Source organism: Tachyglossus aculeatus, chromosome 4 (genome assembly GCF_015852505.1).
Source record: "Tachyglossus aculeatus isolate mTacAcu1 chromosome 4, mTacAcu1.pri, whole genome shotgun sequence".
Taxonomy (NCBI): Eukaryota; Metazoa; Chordata; class Mammalia; order Monotremata; family Tachyglossidae; genus Tachyglossus; species Tachyglossus aculeatus.
Window position 1 is genome coordinate 92,470,125 of NC_052069.1, and position 15,788 is coordinate 92,485,912.

A 15,788-nucleotide genomic window follows, 5' to 3' on the forward strand; every position below is an offset into this window, starting at 1 on the left:
CTTTTCTTCCGTGGCCTCCCTCATCCTCATGTACACCCCAAAAATGAGTCCACAGAAAGTCATGATGGATTAGGTTGCTTGTTAGTGTTCCTCCTGTCCTGCATCACCAATCATATTTATTGAATGCTTTCTGTGTGCAGAGCACTGTACTAAGTGCTTGAGAGAATATAACAGAATATAACAGATTTGGTAAATGTGTTCCCTGCTAACATTGAACTCACATCTAGAAGCAGCGTGGCTACAGAGAAGCAGCATGGCTTGGTGGAAAAAGCCCGGGCTTTGGAGTCAGAGATCGTGCATTCAAATCCCGGCTCCGCCAATTGCCAGCTGTGTGACTTTTGGTGACTCAATTTCTCTGTGCCTCAGTTCCCTCATCTGTAAAATGGGGATGAAGACTGTAAGCCCCCCATGGGACAACCTGATCATCTTCTAACCTCCCCAGCACCTAGAACAGTGCTTTGCACATAGTAAACGCTTAATAAATGCCAAAATATTATTGTCTATAATATAATTAATGTCTAAATATTATCTAGAGGAGGAGGTAGACATTAACATAAATAACAGATATTCATTCATTCATTCAATTGTACTTATTGAGCGCTTACTGTGTGCAGAGCACTGTACTGAGTGCTTGGAAAGTACAAGTTGGCAACATATGGAGACAGACCCTACCCAACAGCGGGCTCACAGTCTAGAAGACGTTCTGTCACAGTCTAGATATTCATTCAATCGCATTTTTTGAGTGCTTACTATGTGAACAGCACTGTACTTAGTGCTTGGGAAAGTACAATACAACAATAAACAGTGACATTCCTGCTCACAACCAACAGACAGTCTTGGGGTCGGGGGAACAGACATCAGTACAAATAAATAAATTACAGATATGTACATAAGTGCTGTGGGGCTGGGAGAGGGGAAGAACAAAGAGAGCAAGTCACGGTGATGCAGAAGTGGGTGGGAGAAGAGGAAAGAGTTGGAGGGGGGCAGAGGGGGGCTAGTCTGGGAAGGGCTGTTGGAGGATATGTGGATTCAATAAGGCCGTGAAAGCGGGGAGAGTCACTATCTGTACACTCATTCATTCATTCAATCGTATTTATTGAGTGCTTACTGTGTGCAGAGCACTGTACTAAGCACTTGCGAAGTACAAGTTGGCAACATATAGAGACGGTCCCTACCCAACAGTGGGCTCACAGTCTAGAGGGGGGAGACAGACAACAAAACATGTGGACAGGTGTCAAGTCATCAGAATAAATAGAAGTAAAGCTAGGTGCACATCATGAACAAAATAAATAGAAAAGTAAATATGTACAAGTAAAATAGAGTAATAAATCTGTACAAACATATATGCAGGTGCTGTGGGGAGGGGAAGGGTAGGGCAGGGGATGGGGAGGGGGAGAGGAAAAAGGGGGCTCAGTGTGGGAAGGCCTCCTGGAGGAGGTGAACTCTCAGTAGGGCTTTGAAGGGAGAAAGAGAGCTAGCTTGGCGAATGTGGGGAGGGAGGGCATTCCAGGCCAGGGGGAGGATGTGGGCCAGGCACAGTGTGGAGGTTAGCAGCAGAGGAGCGGAGGGTGCGGGCTGGGCTATAGAAAGATAGAAGGGAGGTGAGGTAGGAGGGGGCTACGTGATGGAGAGCCTTGAAGCCGATAAATGCTCTGGGGCTGAGGGAGGGATGCCTAAAGGGTAACACAGAAGGTAAAGGGGCTGATGCCAGAGTGGAATGGAGGGGAAGGAAATGTCAGATAATAAGTTTGAGCCCAAGCATGGAGTCTGGGAAATGTTTCTACTCCCACACTCTCCCTCTCTGAAAGGGAGAGCATCTGTCACACCTTCACCATGGTCTCCTGCTCGCTGTGGGCATGAAACTGGTCTACCAACTCTGGTGTGTTGTATTCATTCATTCAATCATATTTATTAAGTGCTAACTGTGTGCAAAACACTGTACTAAATGCTTGGGAAAGCACAGAGTGACAATCCCTGCCCACAATGAGCCCACAGACTTGGGAGGGGGTATGGGGGAGAGACAGACAGGCATCAATACATATAAACACACATCACTATAAATTAATTTAACTACAGATATATACATAAATGCTGTGGGGCGGGGAGATGAGGAAGAGCAAAGGGAACAAGTCAGGGGGACACAGAAGGGAGTGGGAGATTGTACTCTCCCAAGCGCTTAGTACAGAGGTCTGCACACTGGAAGCACTCAAATACCACTGATTTAAAACAACAGCCCTATATCAAACGAGGACTACCAGAAACTGTCAGCCTCCTCCTCATCAGTGAGTTTACATGAGGAAAGGAAAAGAACAAGCTAGTGCGGAGTAAAGTGCCACCCAGCCTCGTTCAAGACAGATCTTTGGGATTTATGTTCTTGATTAAAATGAATATAAAATCTGGATGTAAAATAATGGGTGGCTATTTACAATGAGGCCCATTCCAGTTCTAACCCACTAACTAATGGTAAAGGGTGCCACTCAGGCAATCTGCCCCCTCTTCCTCTGAGATTTTCTCTATTTCCCTATAACCAAAATATTGTACACCAACAATGCCCGCCACTCTGGAGGTCTCATTTCTATTGTAAAGAGTAAGTTAAAACATTATATGCAGCCATTTCCCACACGGAGAATTAATCCAGAGGCTGTGGGCCTTCAGATTCCCACTCTTCCTAGTGGGAGGTTCTTTTTTTTCCCCTTTTTTAATCACAGTGAAGGCAGTACCACAGGAGTAAATTATCAGTGGCCACCAGGCTTGAAGACCCCCCAAAATGCATTTATGGGCTGGTAAGTAGTACCAGAACTGTAGAAGCGGCATCTTTTAGTCAAAAAAATATAATTCAATACAAAATTTGTGACCTTTCTTCCTGTCAGAGTCTTTTCCTGTATTTCTGCAGGCACTCCTGGAAAAGTGCTTTTTTTTTATACTATTGCTTTCTCATTAGCATTCAAATAAGTTCTATTTGCTGGGCCTTAAAGCAGCTAGTGTCTCCTAGCCAAACAAATAATTTATCGGAAACTATAAGCTCATTGCGAGCAGAAAATGTGTTTGTTATATTGTACTCTCAAGTGCTTAGTACAGTGCTCTGCACATAATAAGCACTCAAAAAATATGATTGACTGACTTTCAGAAAAGGGACTGCTTACTTTACTTTGTATTTGGGATCCTAATTTCAAAACCCTGGGAACCCTCTGGAATCCCAAGTAAATTTTGATACCAAAAAGCCACCTATGATAAACTCTTTTCCATCTTTTCCATTATGTGAACTTGGTTTTACCCATTGGACAGATATTCTCTAATAGCAGACATACAAATCTAGGAAATTCATCAACTATTTCAGATTTCTAAGAAAAATGTTAAGTGACCTTCCCTGGCTAAGCCTTCATTTCCTTTTCCCCCACTCCCTTCTGCATAATGATGATAATAATAATAGCGATAATAATAATAATTGTAGAATTTGTAAAGTGCTTCCTATGCACCAAGCGCTGTTCTAAGTGCTGGGATAGAAAAAATGTAATTGGGTCAGATATAGTCCTTGTTCCACATGTGACTCACAGTCTTAATCCCCATTTTACAAATGAGGTAACTGAGGCCCAGAGAAGTGAATGATTTGCCCAAGGTCACACAGCAGACATGTGGTGGAGCAGGGATTAGAACCCACCCTTGCACTTGTATTTGCACCTTTTATTCACCCCTTCCTCAGCCCCATAACACTAAAGCACATATCCACAATTTATAATAATGGCATTTATTAAGTGCTTTCTATGTGCAAAGCACTGTTCTAAGCACTGGGGAGGTTACAAGGTGATCAGGTTGTCCCACGGGGGGCTCACAGTCTTCATCCCCATTTTACAGATGAGGTAACTGAGGCACAGAGAAGTTAAGTGACTTGCCCAAAGTAGCACAGCTGGCAATTGGCAGAGTGGGGATTTGAACCCATGACCTCTGACTCCAAAGCCTATGCTCTTTTCCACTGAGCCACATTTTTATCAGACCGTAAGCTCATGGTGGGCAAGAAATGTGTCTAGCAACTCTGTTATACTATACTCTCCCCAGTGCCTAGTACAATGATCTGCACACAGTCAGCACTCAATAAATGATTGATTGTTGATCACTTACCAATAGGGAGAATCAGTCAATTATTTATTGAGTGCTTACTGAGTGCAGGGCATTGTACTAACTCCTTGGGAGAGTCCTAACAACAATGAAGCAGACACATTCCCTGCCCACAAGGAGCTTACAGTCTAGAGAGGGAGACAGACATTAATAAAAACAAATTATGTGCACATAAGTGCTGTGGGGCTGGGTGATGCAGAAGGGAGGTGGGAAAAGAGGAAATGAGAGCTTAGTAAGGAAAGGGGCCTTGGAGGAGATGTTCCTTCAAATAAGGCTTTAAAGGAGGGGAGGGAACTTGTCAAATATGAAAAGAGGCAGGCCAGAGGCAGGATTTGGGCAAAAGGTTAGAGATAAGATAGGTGAGTTGAAGATAGAGTGAGAAGGTTGGCATTACAGGAGTGAAGTGGGTGGGCTGGGTTGTAGTAGGAGAGCAGTGAGGTGAAGTAAGAGCGGGCAAGGTGATTGAATGCTTTAAAACCAATGATAAGAAGTTTCTGTTTAACATAGAGGTGGCTGGGCAACCACTGGAGGTTCTTGAGGAGTGGGGAAACATGGACTGAACGTTTCTGTAGAAAAATGGTCCAGGCAGCAGAGTAAAGTGTGGTCAGGAGTGGGGAGAAACAAGAGGCAGGGAGGTCAGCAAGGAAGTTGAGTAATGAAGGTGGGGTAGGATAAGTGCTTGGTAGCAGTTTGGATGGAGAGAAAAGGACGTATTTTAGCGATACTGTGAAGGTCGAACTCACGGGATTTAGTGATAGATTGAATATGTGGACTGAACGAGAGACAGGAATCAAGGATAATGCCAAGTTTATGGGCTTGTGAAACAGGAAAGATAGTGGTGGTGTTTACGGTGATGGGAAAGTCAGGGAATTCTGATTTGGACGTGTTAGGTTTGAGGTGATGGCAGGGCATCCAAGTAGAGATGTCTTGAAGGAAGGGAAAATGTGACACTGCAGAGAAGAAGGAACATCAGGGCTGGATATGTAGCTTTGGGAATCGTGTGCATAGAGATGGTAGTTGAAGCTATGGGAGCGAATGAGTTCTCAAAGAGAGTGGGTGTAGGTGAAGAATAGAAGGAGTCTGAGAGCTGAGCCTTGACGGACTCCCACAGTTAGGAGGTGAGGGGGAGAGGGGGAGTCCACAAATGAGACTGGAAATGAGTTGCCAGAGAGAGATGAGGAGAATAATAATAATAATAATAATGGTATTTGTTAAGCACTTACTATGTGCCAAGCACTGTACTTAGTGCTGGGGTAGATACAAGATTATCAGGTTGTCCCACGTGGGGCTCATAGTCTTAATCCCCATTTTACATATGAGGAAACTGAGGCACAGAGAAGTTAAGTGACTTGCCCAAAGTCACACAGCTGACAAGTGGTGGAACCAGGATTAGAACCCATAACCTCTGACTCCCAAACTCATGATCTTTCCACTAAACCACACTGCTTCTCACTACAGGAGAATCAGGAGAGGACTGTCAGTGAAACCAAGGTTTGATAACGATTCACTCATTCAATTGTATATATTAAGCACTTACTGTGTGCAAAGCACTGTACTAAGCCCTTGGGAGAGTATAATATAGCAATACACTCACTTTCCCTGCCCACAAAGAGCTTACAGTCTAGAGGGGGAGACAGACATTAATATAAATGAATAAAGAAATTAAAAATATGTACATAGTGCTGTGGGTCTGGGAAGGGGGCAAAGGGGGTGGTTGACCATTTCTAAGGCAGCTGAGAGGTCAAGGAGGGTTAATAATCTACAAGGCACCCCTATTTCTGCTGCTTTATAAATGTGAAAATAGTTGAAGATCAATTACGTCACTTGCTCAGTTGAAGCTCATCAGAACTAAAAGATAGAATTAGAGAATAATAGTAATAACTGTAATATTTGTTAAGCCCTTAATATGTACCAGACAGTGTAATAAGTGCTGAGTAGATACAAACAAATTGGGTTGGGCACAGTCCCTGTCCCACATAGGGTTTACAGATGAGGTAACAAGCACAGAGAAGTGATGTGACATGCCCAAGGTCACATGGCAGATAAGTGGTGGAGTCAGGATTAGAACCCAAGTTCCTTCTGATTCCCAAGCACCTGCTCTAGCCACTAGTCCATGCTACTTGGAAAGAGCACAAAACACAGTCAGAGGAACTGGATTCTAACCCCAGTTATACAACTTTCTAGCTCTGTGATCTTGGTAAAGTCATTTAACCTCTCTTTGGCTCTCTGTAAAATAGGGATTTAGTACTTATTCTCCCTCCTATTTAGACTGTGAGTTCCATGTGAGATGGATTATATCTAACCTGATTTCTCTGCATCCATCCCAGAGGTTTTTGTTTTTAATGCTATTTGTTAAGCACTTACTCTGTGTAGGCACTGTACTAAGTACTAGGGTAGACTGAGCCCCTTCCTTCCTCTCCCCCTCATACCCCTCTCCATCCCCCCATCTTACCTCCTTCCCTTCCCCACAGCACCTGTATATATGTATATATGTTTGTACATATTTATTACTCTATTTATTTAATTTATCTTACTTGTACATATCTATTCTATTTATTTTATTTTATTAGTATGTTTGGTTTTGTTCTCTGTCTTCCCCTTTTAGACTGTGAGCCCACTGTTGGGTAGGGACTGTCTCTATATGTTGCCAATTTGTACTTCCCAAGCGCTTAGTACAGTGCTCTGCACACAGTAAGCGTTCAATAAATACGATTGATGATGATGATGAAAGCATTGCAGCACACCTCCAAACTAGGGCTACAATTATGAACCTTTCTATGTTCTACATTATTCAAGGCATATTTGGGATCAGAAACACCCATCAAAAGCAGATGAGAATTTTATGCAAGCCCTAGAGACCATGACTGAACCAGACTCCCAAACAAGATAGTGATAAAATTAGGGAGTTAATCAGTTAACACAACTGGGAAAAGATCACAACAGGAAATACCAAAGTCAAGGTTTGCAAGGTAATATTTAAAACCACTGAGGATGAAAATTGTCAGGGCCAAGATGAGGATTTGATAAACATAACTCAGACCCCATGCCCTAGTCTGAGTGTTTTGCTTAGAGAATAGATTGGATAGTAGGGTTTAGTCTAAAATAATCCCCAAATTAAGAAAATGATCAAGTTAACCTGTTTAGCTCCTGTTTTACATCAGGTGTAGCCTAGGAGGAATGTGAAATAAGTTTACTGCATGAAGATTTCTTCTGGCTGGATCTCGGGGGAGAAGGCAAACAGCACCTTCACAGCTAACAGGATAGCTCCCCACACTCAACTTCCCTTTACTCAGGAGAACTTGGATATGCCACAGGGGTGGGTAGAGCTCTTCCTCTTTTGGCAGACGGGCCACTCTCCTTTCAGAATGTTCCTACGATTCTGGGGGGAAGGAAGAAGGAGAAGGGCTCACCTCCCTTCTCTCCTTCTCCAGCCCAGCCCGCACCCTCCGCTCCTCTGCCGCTAACCTCCTCACTGTACCTCGTTCTCACCTGTCCCATCATCAACCCCCGGCCTACATCCTCCCCCTGGTCTGGAATGCTCTCCCTCCACACATCCGCCAAGCTAGCTCTCTTCCCCCCTTCAAAGCCCTACTGAGAGCTCACCTCCTCCAGGAGGCCTTCCCAGACTGAGCCCCATTTTTCCTCTCCTCCTCCCCATCCCCCCTCCCTGCCTCCTTCCCCTCCACACAGCACCTGTATATATGTTTGTACAGATTTATTACTCTATTTACTTTACTTGTACATATTTACTGTTCTATTTATTTTGTTAATGATGTGCATCTAGCTTTAATTCTATTTGTTCTGACGACTTGACACCTGTCCACATGCTTTGTTTTGTTGCCTGTCTCCCCCTTCTAGACTGCGAGCCCGTTGTTGGGTAGGGACTGTCTCTACATGTTGCCAACTTGTACTTCCCAAGTGCTTAGTATAGTGCTCTGCACACAGTAAGTGCTCAATAAACACGATTGAATGAATGAATGAAAGGGGAGCTGGCCTCCTGTCAAGCCTATGATCTTTGCTATCCAGCACCTCACACTACAGGTGGTACCTCTGGATAGTCAAAAACCTGTGATCATCACTCCTTATTTCAACCAGTCTTGGTCCACAGCCCGGAAAAATGAACGCTCTGCCACTTACCTGAGTCAAACTGCTGAATTCGGGGCCCAGACGGGAGATTAAATTGTCCCTCAGGTCCAATACTCGAAGCATACTGAGTTTTGCCAATGTCCGGGGTATGCACTGAAGTTTCTTCCCCCTCAGGGTGACAGTCCTGGATTTTCCACTCTGCAGGGCTCTTAACAGCAACCTTTCACCCATGGCTTGAAGAAGAGGCCAGAATTGAGGCCAAGATGAGGGTGCCAGGCATCTTCAGGTAAAGCCAAACCCTCGAGCAACAATCTCAGAATCTTTGGACACAAACAATGCTGCCATGGAAAGGATAGAATGCTATGATGACCACTGCCCCAGAGAACAGCCAAAAGCTGCCAGAATTTTCCATCTAAAATCAATCAGTAATACTGGCTAAGAAGATTGTATACATTTCAGCTTAATTTGTACTGACCTACACCAACAATATACCAACCGTTTCTCATAGGTATAAACAGGAGAAACTGGTTGGTCTTCCCCTTAATTTTCAAAGACCATCAAGTCAGAAAGCAGCTATGACGGACCAGAGGGATGTAGTTAGATAGCCAATCGATCATATTTATTGAGCACTTGCTGAGTGCCAAGACTGGTACTAAGCATTTAGGGGAATACATTATAGTAGATTTGCTAGACACGTTTCCTGCCCATAAAGAGCTTACAGTCTACAGGGGGAGACAAATATTAAAATAAATTACAGATTTGTAGATAAGTGCTGTGGGGCTGAGGGTGGGTTGGATATCAAGTATTTACAGGATGCATATCCAAGTGCATAGGTAATGCAGAAGACAGAATGAGGGAAGTAAGGGCTTGGTTGGGGAAGTCCACTTATCACTCCTTCCCTCCCTGACTATTTTCAACTGTTCACTATCCAGTGACTTTTATCCCACTGCCTTCAAACATACTCATGTTTCCCCTATCCTAAAAAAAAAAAATCCTCCCTTGACCCCACAGTTCCCTCCAGTTATCATCCCGTCTCTCTTCTACCATTCCTCTCCAAACTCCTAGAGTGAGTTGTGTACACACTGTTTCTAGTTCTTCTCCTCAACCCCCTCCAATCTGGGTTCCACCCCCTTCGCTCCAGTGTAACTGCCCTCTCAAATGTTACCAGTGATCTCCTTCTTGTCAAATCCAATGGCCTGTACTCCATCCTAATCCTCCTTGGCCTCTTCTCCTGGAAACATTATCTAAACTTGGCTTCATTGACACTGTCCTCTCCTGATTCTCCTTCCCATCCTTACCCTGCCCTTCTGGTGACTTTTCTATCACTGTAGACAGCACCATCATCCTCTCTGCCACACAAGCCCATAACCATGGCGTTATCTGAGAGTTATCTCATTCAATTCCACATATTCAATCCATCACTAAATCCTTAATACTGCTAAAATCCACTCTTTTCTCTCCTTTCAAACTATCACATTCATCCAAACACTTATCCTATCCCACCTTGAATATTGTATCAGCCTCCTAACTGTTCACCCTGTCTCTACCCACCACAATCCCTACTTAAGTTTGCTGCCCAGGTGATTTTCCTACAAAACCATTTAACTCATGCATCCCCATTCTCCACTCCTCAAGAACCTCCAGTGGGTGCCATCCACCTCCGCAAATGGAAACTCCTTACTATTGCCTTTGCACATGGATTTGACCACGTATTCATCCCTTCCTCATCCCCATAGCACTTACATCTAGGTCTGCAATTTAATCTATTTATAATAATAATGGTATTTATTTAGCTCTTACTATGTGCCAGGCTGTGTACTAAGTGCTGAGGTGTATGCAAGCAAATCGGGTTGGACACAGTCCCTGTCCCACATGGGGCTCACTGTCTTCATCCTCATTTTACAGATGAGGTGACTGAGGCACAGAGAAGTTAAGTGACTTGTCCAGGGTCACGGAGCAGACAAGTGGCAGAGGCAAGATTAAAACCCAGGTCCTTCTGACTCCATCCACTACGCCATGCTGTTTCTCATAATGTCTGTCCTGCTTTGGACAGTAAGCTCGTTGTGGAGAGGGAATGCATTTACAACTCTTTTATACTGTATCCTCTCAAATGCTCAAAAAATACAGTTGATTGATGGAAGATAATGTCAAGGTTATGGGCTTGTGAGGCAGGAAAAATTGTGGTGCTATTCACGGTGACGTTGAAGTGATGGGGGGGACAGAGTTTGGTGGGAATCAATCAGTGCATTGATCAATGTTATTTATTGAACTTTTACTATGTGCAGAGAGCTGTACTATGCACTTGGAAGAGTACAATACAACAGAGTTAGCAGTCACATTCCACACCCATTCTCTTTTGGACATGTTACATTTCAGGTCTTATCAAGACATTCAAGTAGAGGTGTTCTGAAGGATGGAGGAAATATGGGACTTTAGAGAAGGAGAAAGATCAAGTCTGGAGATATAAATTTGGGAATCATATGCTTAGAGATAGTAGTTGAAGCTATGGGAGCGAATGAGTTATCCAAGGGAATGGATGTAGGTAAAGAGAATGGAAGGGGACTCAGAACTGAGTCTTGAGGGACTCCCACAGTTAGAGGATTGGAGGCAGTTGAGGAACCTGTGAAAGACTGAGAATGAGCAGCCAGAGAGATACGAAGAGAACCAGGAGAGGACAGGGTCCATGAAGCCCACATAGGATGTTTCCAGGAAAATATGGTGGTCCACAGGGTTTAAGACATTTGAGAGGCCAAGGATGATTAGGATTGAGTAGAGGCTATTGGATTTGGCAAGAAAGAGATCATCGGTGACCTTTAAGAGGGTGATTTATTTGTAGTGAAGGGGGCAGAAGCCAGATTGAAGGGGGTCGAGAAATGGAGGTGAGAAAAATTGAGACAGTGGGTGTAGCCAATTCGCTGAAGGAGTTTGGAGAGAAATGGTAGGTAGGTCCAGGCTGAGCTATGAACACACAGAGTAAATGAGGGCTATCTATTGTTTCTTTGTGAAACAGATTGACCTTCCTATGGGATAATAGAGAGATGGCCTAAGAAGTATAAAGCACTTTAGAAAGATGAAGTGCTATGAAAATGCTAAATAATAGCAGTTCTGATGTCTGAAGACTTTAATTCTACAAATAGAGGGATAATGATGATTTTAAACAACATGTAACCCAGGAGAATCAGGCTAATTCCCACTAATGACAGGGGAGACCCTCTGCAAATTACCGAATTTTGCAAACTGGCAGGCTGGTAACCAACCTGACTTGAAAAACACAGGCTATAGAAACACACAGTGAACTTCGTTTATTCATTTGGCAAGTTCATCTTGTAATTAAAACAGAAATCACCCAGGCTAATAAATTAGCAAAAATAAGGAACTGTTTTATGTAAACAATGGTGTCTTTGTAGCTAATTGTTTCCTCTGTTTCTTTAGCAGGCTGCATTTATAATGGCAGTGTGACATAAGGTAATGCCATGCAGTTTCTTTTAGTTAGGTTTTCAGATCGATGACTGAGATTTATTAAAACTTCATCTGTTCTGTTGGGGAAATTCACCTGTACATTTCCACTGATACCAAAGTCAGCTCCTCTTTAGCTGCTCACCAGTTTGCACGGTGCAATTTGGACTCTGCTGACGTTGGGAGGTTTCTTAAGTTCGTTGGGACTCCTAGACCTTTTGAACTGTAAGCTCCTGGTGGGCAGGAACTTATCTACCAACTGTTATATTGTCCTCTCCCAAGCACTTAGTATTGTGATCTTGACTGCATGCTCGTTGTGGGTAGGGAATGTGTCTTTTTGCTGTTTCATTCTCCCAAGTGCTTACTACAGTGCTCCACATACAATAAACTCAATAAATATGATTGATGAGTTGAGGATAATGCCAAGGTTATGGGCTTGTGAGAGCAACGATAGTGGTATTGTCACTAGTGGTACTAATACTCATCCGTTATTGGTGAAGAAAAAGGTTTCAAACTGAAATATCAATAACCTTATTGACATTAATACCAGAATTTCAAAATACAATAAATCAGGTGCAAGTAATCTCCTTGGCAAAAAAAAAAGAAAAAAAAACCCAACATACCTCACAAAGTCAGCCTTTTACTTCAAGAAGTAAAACAAGCTTTGTAGACATTACCACACACACGTACACTTCCCTAATATTGCACTGGACCTCTGAGCGCCCCTTAAATATTTGGTGATGCATTCAGTTGTGCAAGTTGTAAAAGGGTGAAACGCTTTTAAAGTCATGGTAACCCCATGTTCAAAGTCTTAATATTAAATGTTTTAAAGGTTTATTCAGTTATGGGAACCTGAAGATTTGGCCTAGGAATTCGAGTGACTTAACTAAGAGCAGTAGTCCTCCAAACTGTTTCATTCTGGGACTCCCAGGGGGGGCCCCCATGAACTCTCGTCTCCTATGCCAAAAAACAAAAACAAAAAGCCACAGCTTTTGCTCTTGGCATTTCAGCAAATCTTACAGGCCAGGGAGCGAAGGAAGTTGGCTTACCTTATTAGCATAACCCTCTGTTCTTTCTGCTTTTCACAAAACAATGAGGGTTTTTTGTAGTTCTGGGCCTTATGACCATGCTCTCCTCATGTCTTTCTGGGATTTCTCACCCCTGGCTACACAGAGGGAAATTGATCTCTCCCAAGCTCCAGGTACAGTGCTTTGCATACAGTAAGCACTCAATATAATTTGACTGAATTTATCTGTCTTCCCCCTTGATAGATTAGAATTAGATTACAATGACAGAGATTGATGAACTAATAATAATAATGATGATGGCATTTGTTAAGTGCTTACAATCTACCAGACACTGTACTAAGCACTGGGGTGGATACAAGCAAATCAAGTTGGACACAGTCCCTGTGGGGCTTACAGTCTATTTTGTAGATGAAGTAACAGGCACAGAGAAATGAATTTGCCCAAGGTCACACAGCAGACGAGTGGTGGAGCCACATTAGAACCCATGACCTTCTGAATCCCAGCCCTGTGATCTATCCACTACACCATGCTGCTTCTTAACATAGGAGAAAAATGTGGAGACATAGACATTTCACACATGATCCTGCAAATTTAAGTAGAATTTTCTGATTCCTGGGTCAAATTCACATTCTGTTGGCCACTCCCATGGCTTGTGGGTTACTGATTTTTTTTTAATATTTATACTAACTGCTTATTACATTCCAGGCACTGTCCTGTGCTTAGTACAGTGCTATGCACAGTAAGCACTCATAAATATGTTTAAATGAATACCAGTTCATTAGGTTGTATACCGTCCCTGTCCCACATGGGGCTCAGTTTTAATCCCCATTTTACAGATGAGGTAACTGGGGAACAGAAAGGTGACTTGCCCCAAATTGCAAGCATGTAAGTGGCAGAGCGGGGATTAAAACTCAGGTCCTTCTGACTCCCAGGCTGTTGTTTTATCCACTAGATGACACTGCTTTTCTAAGCCACACTCTTTCTCTGAATGAAAGGGTTTTCAATAATTATCATATAGTGGGAGGGGGAAATGTAATGGGAGAAGGCAAGTCAGGTCCACCTGCTACTGTTCTGCAGGGTGTGAAATGATTAGATAATACACAGCTTTGAATAAGAGACTTGTTCCTGTTCAACTGCAACACCTGACCATTATATGCCAGCCTCCAGTGGCTCCCACCTCTCTAGCATTTCACAGTCATCATTCTTCTCACTCAAGTCTCAGTTCTAAAGACTTTCCAAGTAGACTACCTTTATATGCTGGGCAAAGATCAGTTGGTGCCATTTTAAGAAGTCTCTGATCCAGCATCACAGAAGTAAACTGACCCCTGATCAAACTAGTGTGGAAAATGGTTCTATTTTCCTCCCCTTCACAGGCCTGGGAATCAACTTTCATTCATTTATTTGTGTTTCAGATTGTAAGAAAGCAAGGGGAAGATAGATTTGACAAGAAACGTAAAGCGAGACTTAGATCAACATCTCAATTAGATGATCCCTCCATTGCAGGGGATTCCAGCCCATAGGAGTGGCTACCAATCAACCTATGCATCAGGCAAAAACTCCTCACTCTCGGCTTCAAGGCTGTCCATCCCCTCGCCCCCTCCTACCTCACACCTCCCTTTTTTCCTTCTCCCTCCGCTCCTCTGCCGCTAACCTCCTCACCATGCCTTGTTCTCACCTGTCTTGCTGTCAACCCCCGGCCCACATCCTCCCCCTGGCCTGGAATGCCCTCCCTCCGCACATCCGCCAAGCTCGCTCTCTTCCTCCCTTCAAAGCCCTACTGAGAGCTCACCTCCTCCAGGAGGCCTTCCCAGACTGAGCCCCCTCCTTCCTCTCTCCTCCTCCCCCTTCCCCCAGCCCTACCTCCTTCCCCTCCCCCAAAGCACCTGTATATATGTTTGTACAGATTTATTACTCTATTTTACTTGTACATATTTACTATTCTATGTATTTTATTTTGTTAATATGTGTTGTTTTGTTGTCTGTCTCCCCCTTCTAGACTGTGAGCCTGCTATTGGTTAGGGACCGTCTCTATACGTTACCAACTTGTACTTTCCAAGCACTTAGTACAGTGCTCTGCACACACTAAGCGCTCAATAAATATGACTGAATGAATGAAACAATAATACCTGCATTTGTTACTTGTTTACTATGTGTCAAACATTGAGCTAAACACTGGGACACATATAATAGATCAGACAGGCCCTGTACCAAGGGGGTCACAGTCTAAGGGGATGGGAGAAGATGTATTTCATCTCCCATTTTACAGATGAGAAAACTGAGGTAGAAAGAAGTTAAGCAACCTGCCCAAGGTCCTACGGCAGGTAAATTGACAGCTAGGATTAGATCACAAAGCAGCGTGGTTTAGTGGAAAGAGCGTGGGTGTGGGAGTCAGAGGTCATCATCAATCATATTTATTGAGCGCTTACTATGTGCAGAGCACTGTACTAAGCGCTTGGAAAGTACAAATTGGCAACATATAGAGACAGTCCCTACCCAAAAGTGGGCTAATCCTAGCTCTGCCACTCATCAGCTGTGTGACTTTGGAAAAGTCACTTAACTTCTCTGGGCCTCAGTTACCTCATCTGTAAAATAGGGATTTATAATAATAATAGTATTTCTTAAGCGCTTACTATGTGTCAAGCACTGTTTTAAGTGCTGGGGTAGATACAAGGTAATCAGATTATCCCTCGTGGGGCTCACAGTCTTAATCCCCATTTTACAGATGAGGTAACTGAGGCCCAGAGAAGTGACTTGCCCAAAGTCACACAGCTGATAAGTGGCGGAGCCGGGATTAGAACCCACAACCTCTGACTCCCAAACCCACAAAGCCATGCTGATTAAGACTGTGAGCCCCACATGGGATAACCTCATTACCCTGTATCTACCCCAGCACTTAGAACAGTGCTTGGCACATAGTAAGCACTTAAATACCATCATTATTATCCCAGGATCCTGTGCTCTTTCCACTAAGCCATCTGCCCGATTCAATAAAACCTTGTAGGCATCTGTCAAGAGAACTCGTGGTTGGTATATTAAGATCATTTCATAAAGTCACCTCCCAGCTGTCAGTGACAGGAATAAGTCCTAGCCTTAATTGATCTCGTC

At 43.5% G+C, this 15,788-nt stretch overlaps 1 protein-coding gene across 1 annotated transcript in view; it reads right to left on the reverse strand.

Moving 5' to 3' along the window:
- LRRC69 (leucine rich repeat containing 69) overlaps positions 1-8,477 on the reverse strand; it is a 60,400-nt gene extending 51,923 nt beyond the window's left edge. The window contains exon 1 of the mRNA XM_038745928.1: positions 8,251-8,477. Within this exon, the coding sequence (XP_038601856.1) occupies positions 8,251-8,430 (180 nt within the window). The 5' untranslated portion in view covers positions 8,431-8,477. The remainder of the gene's footprint in view (positions 1-8,250) is intronic.
- Between the last annotated feature and the right edge of the window lie 7,311 nt (positions 8,478-15,788).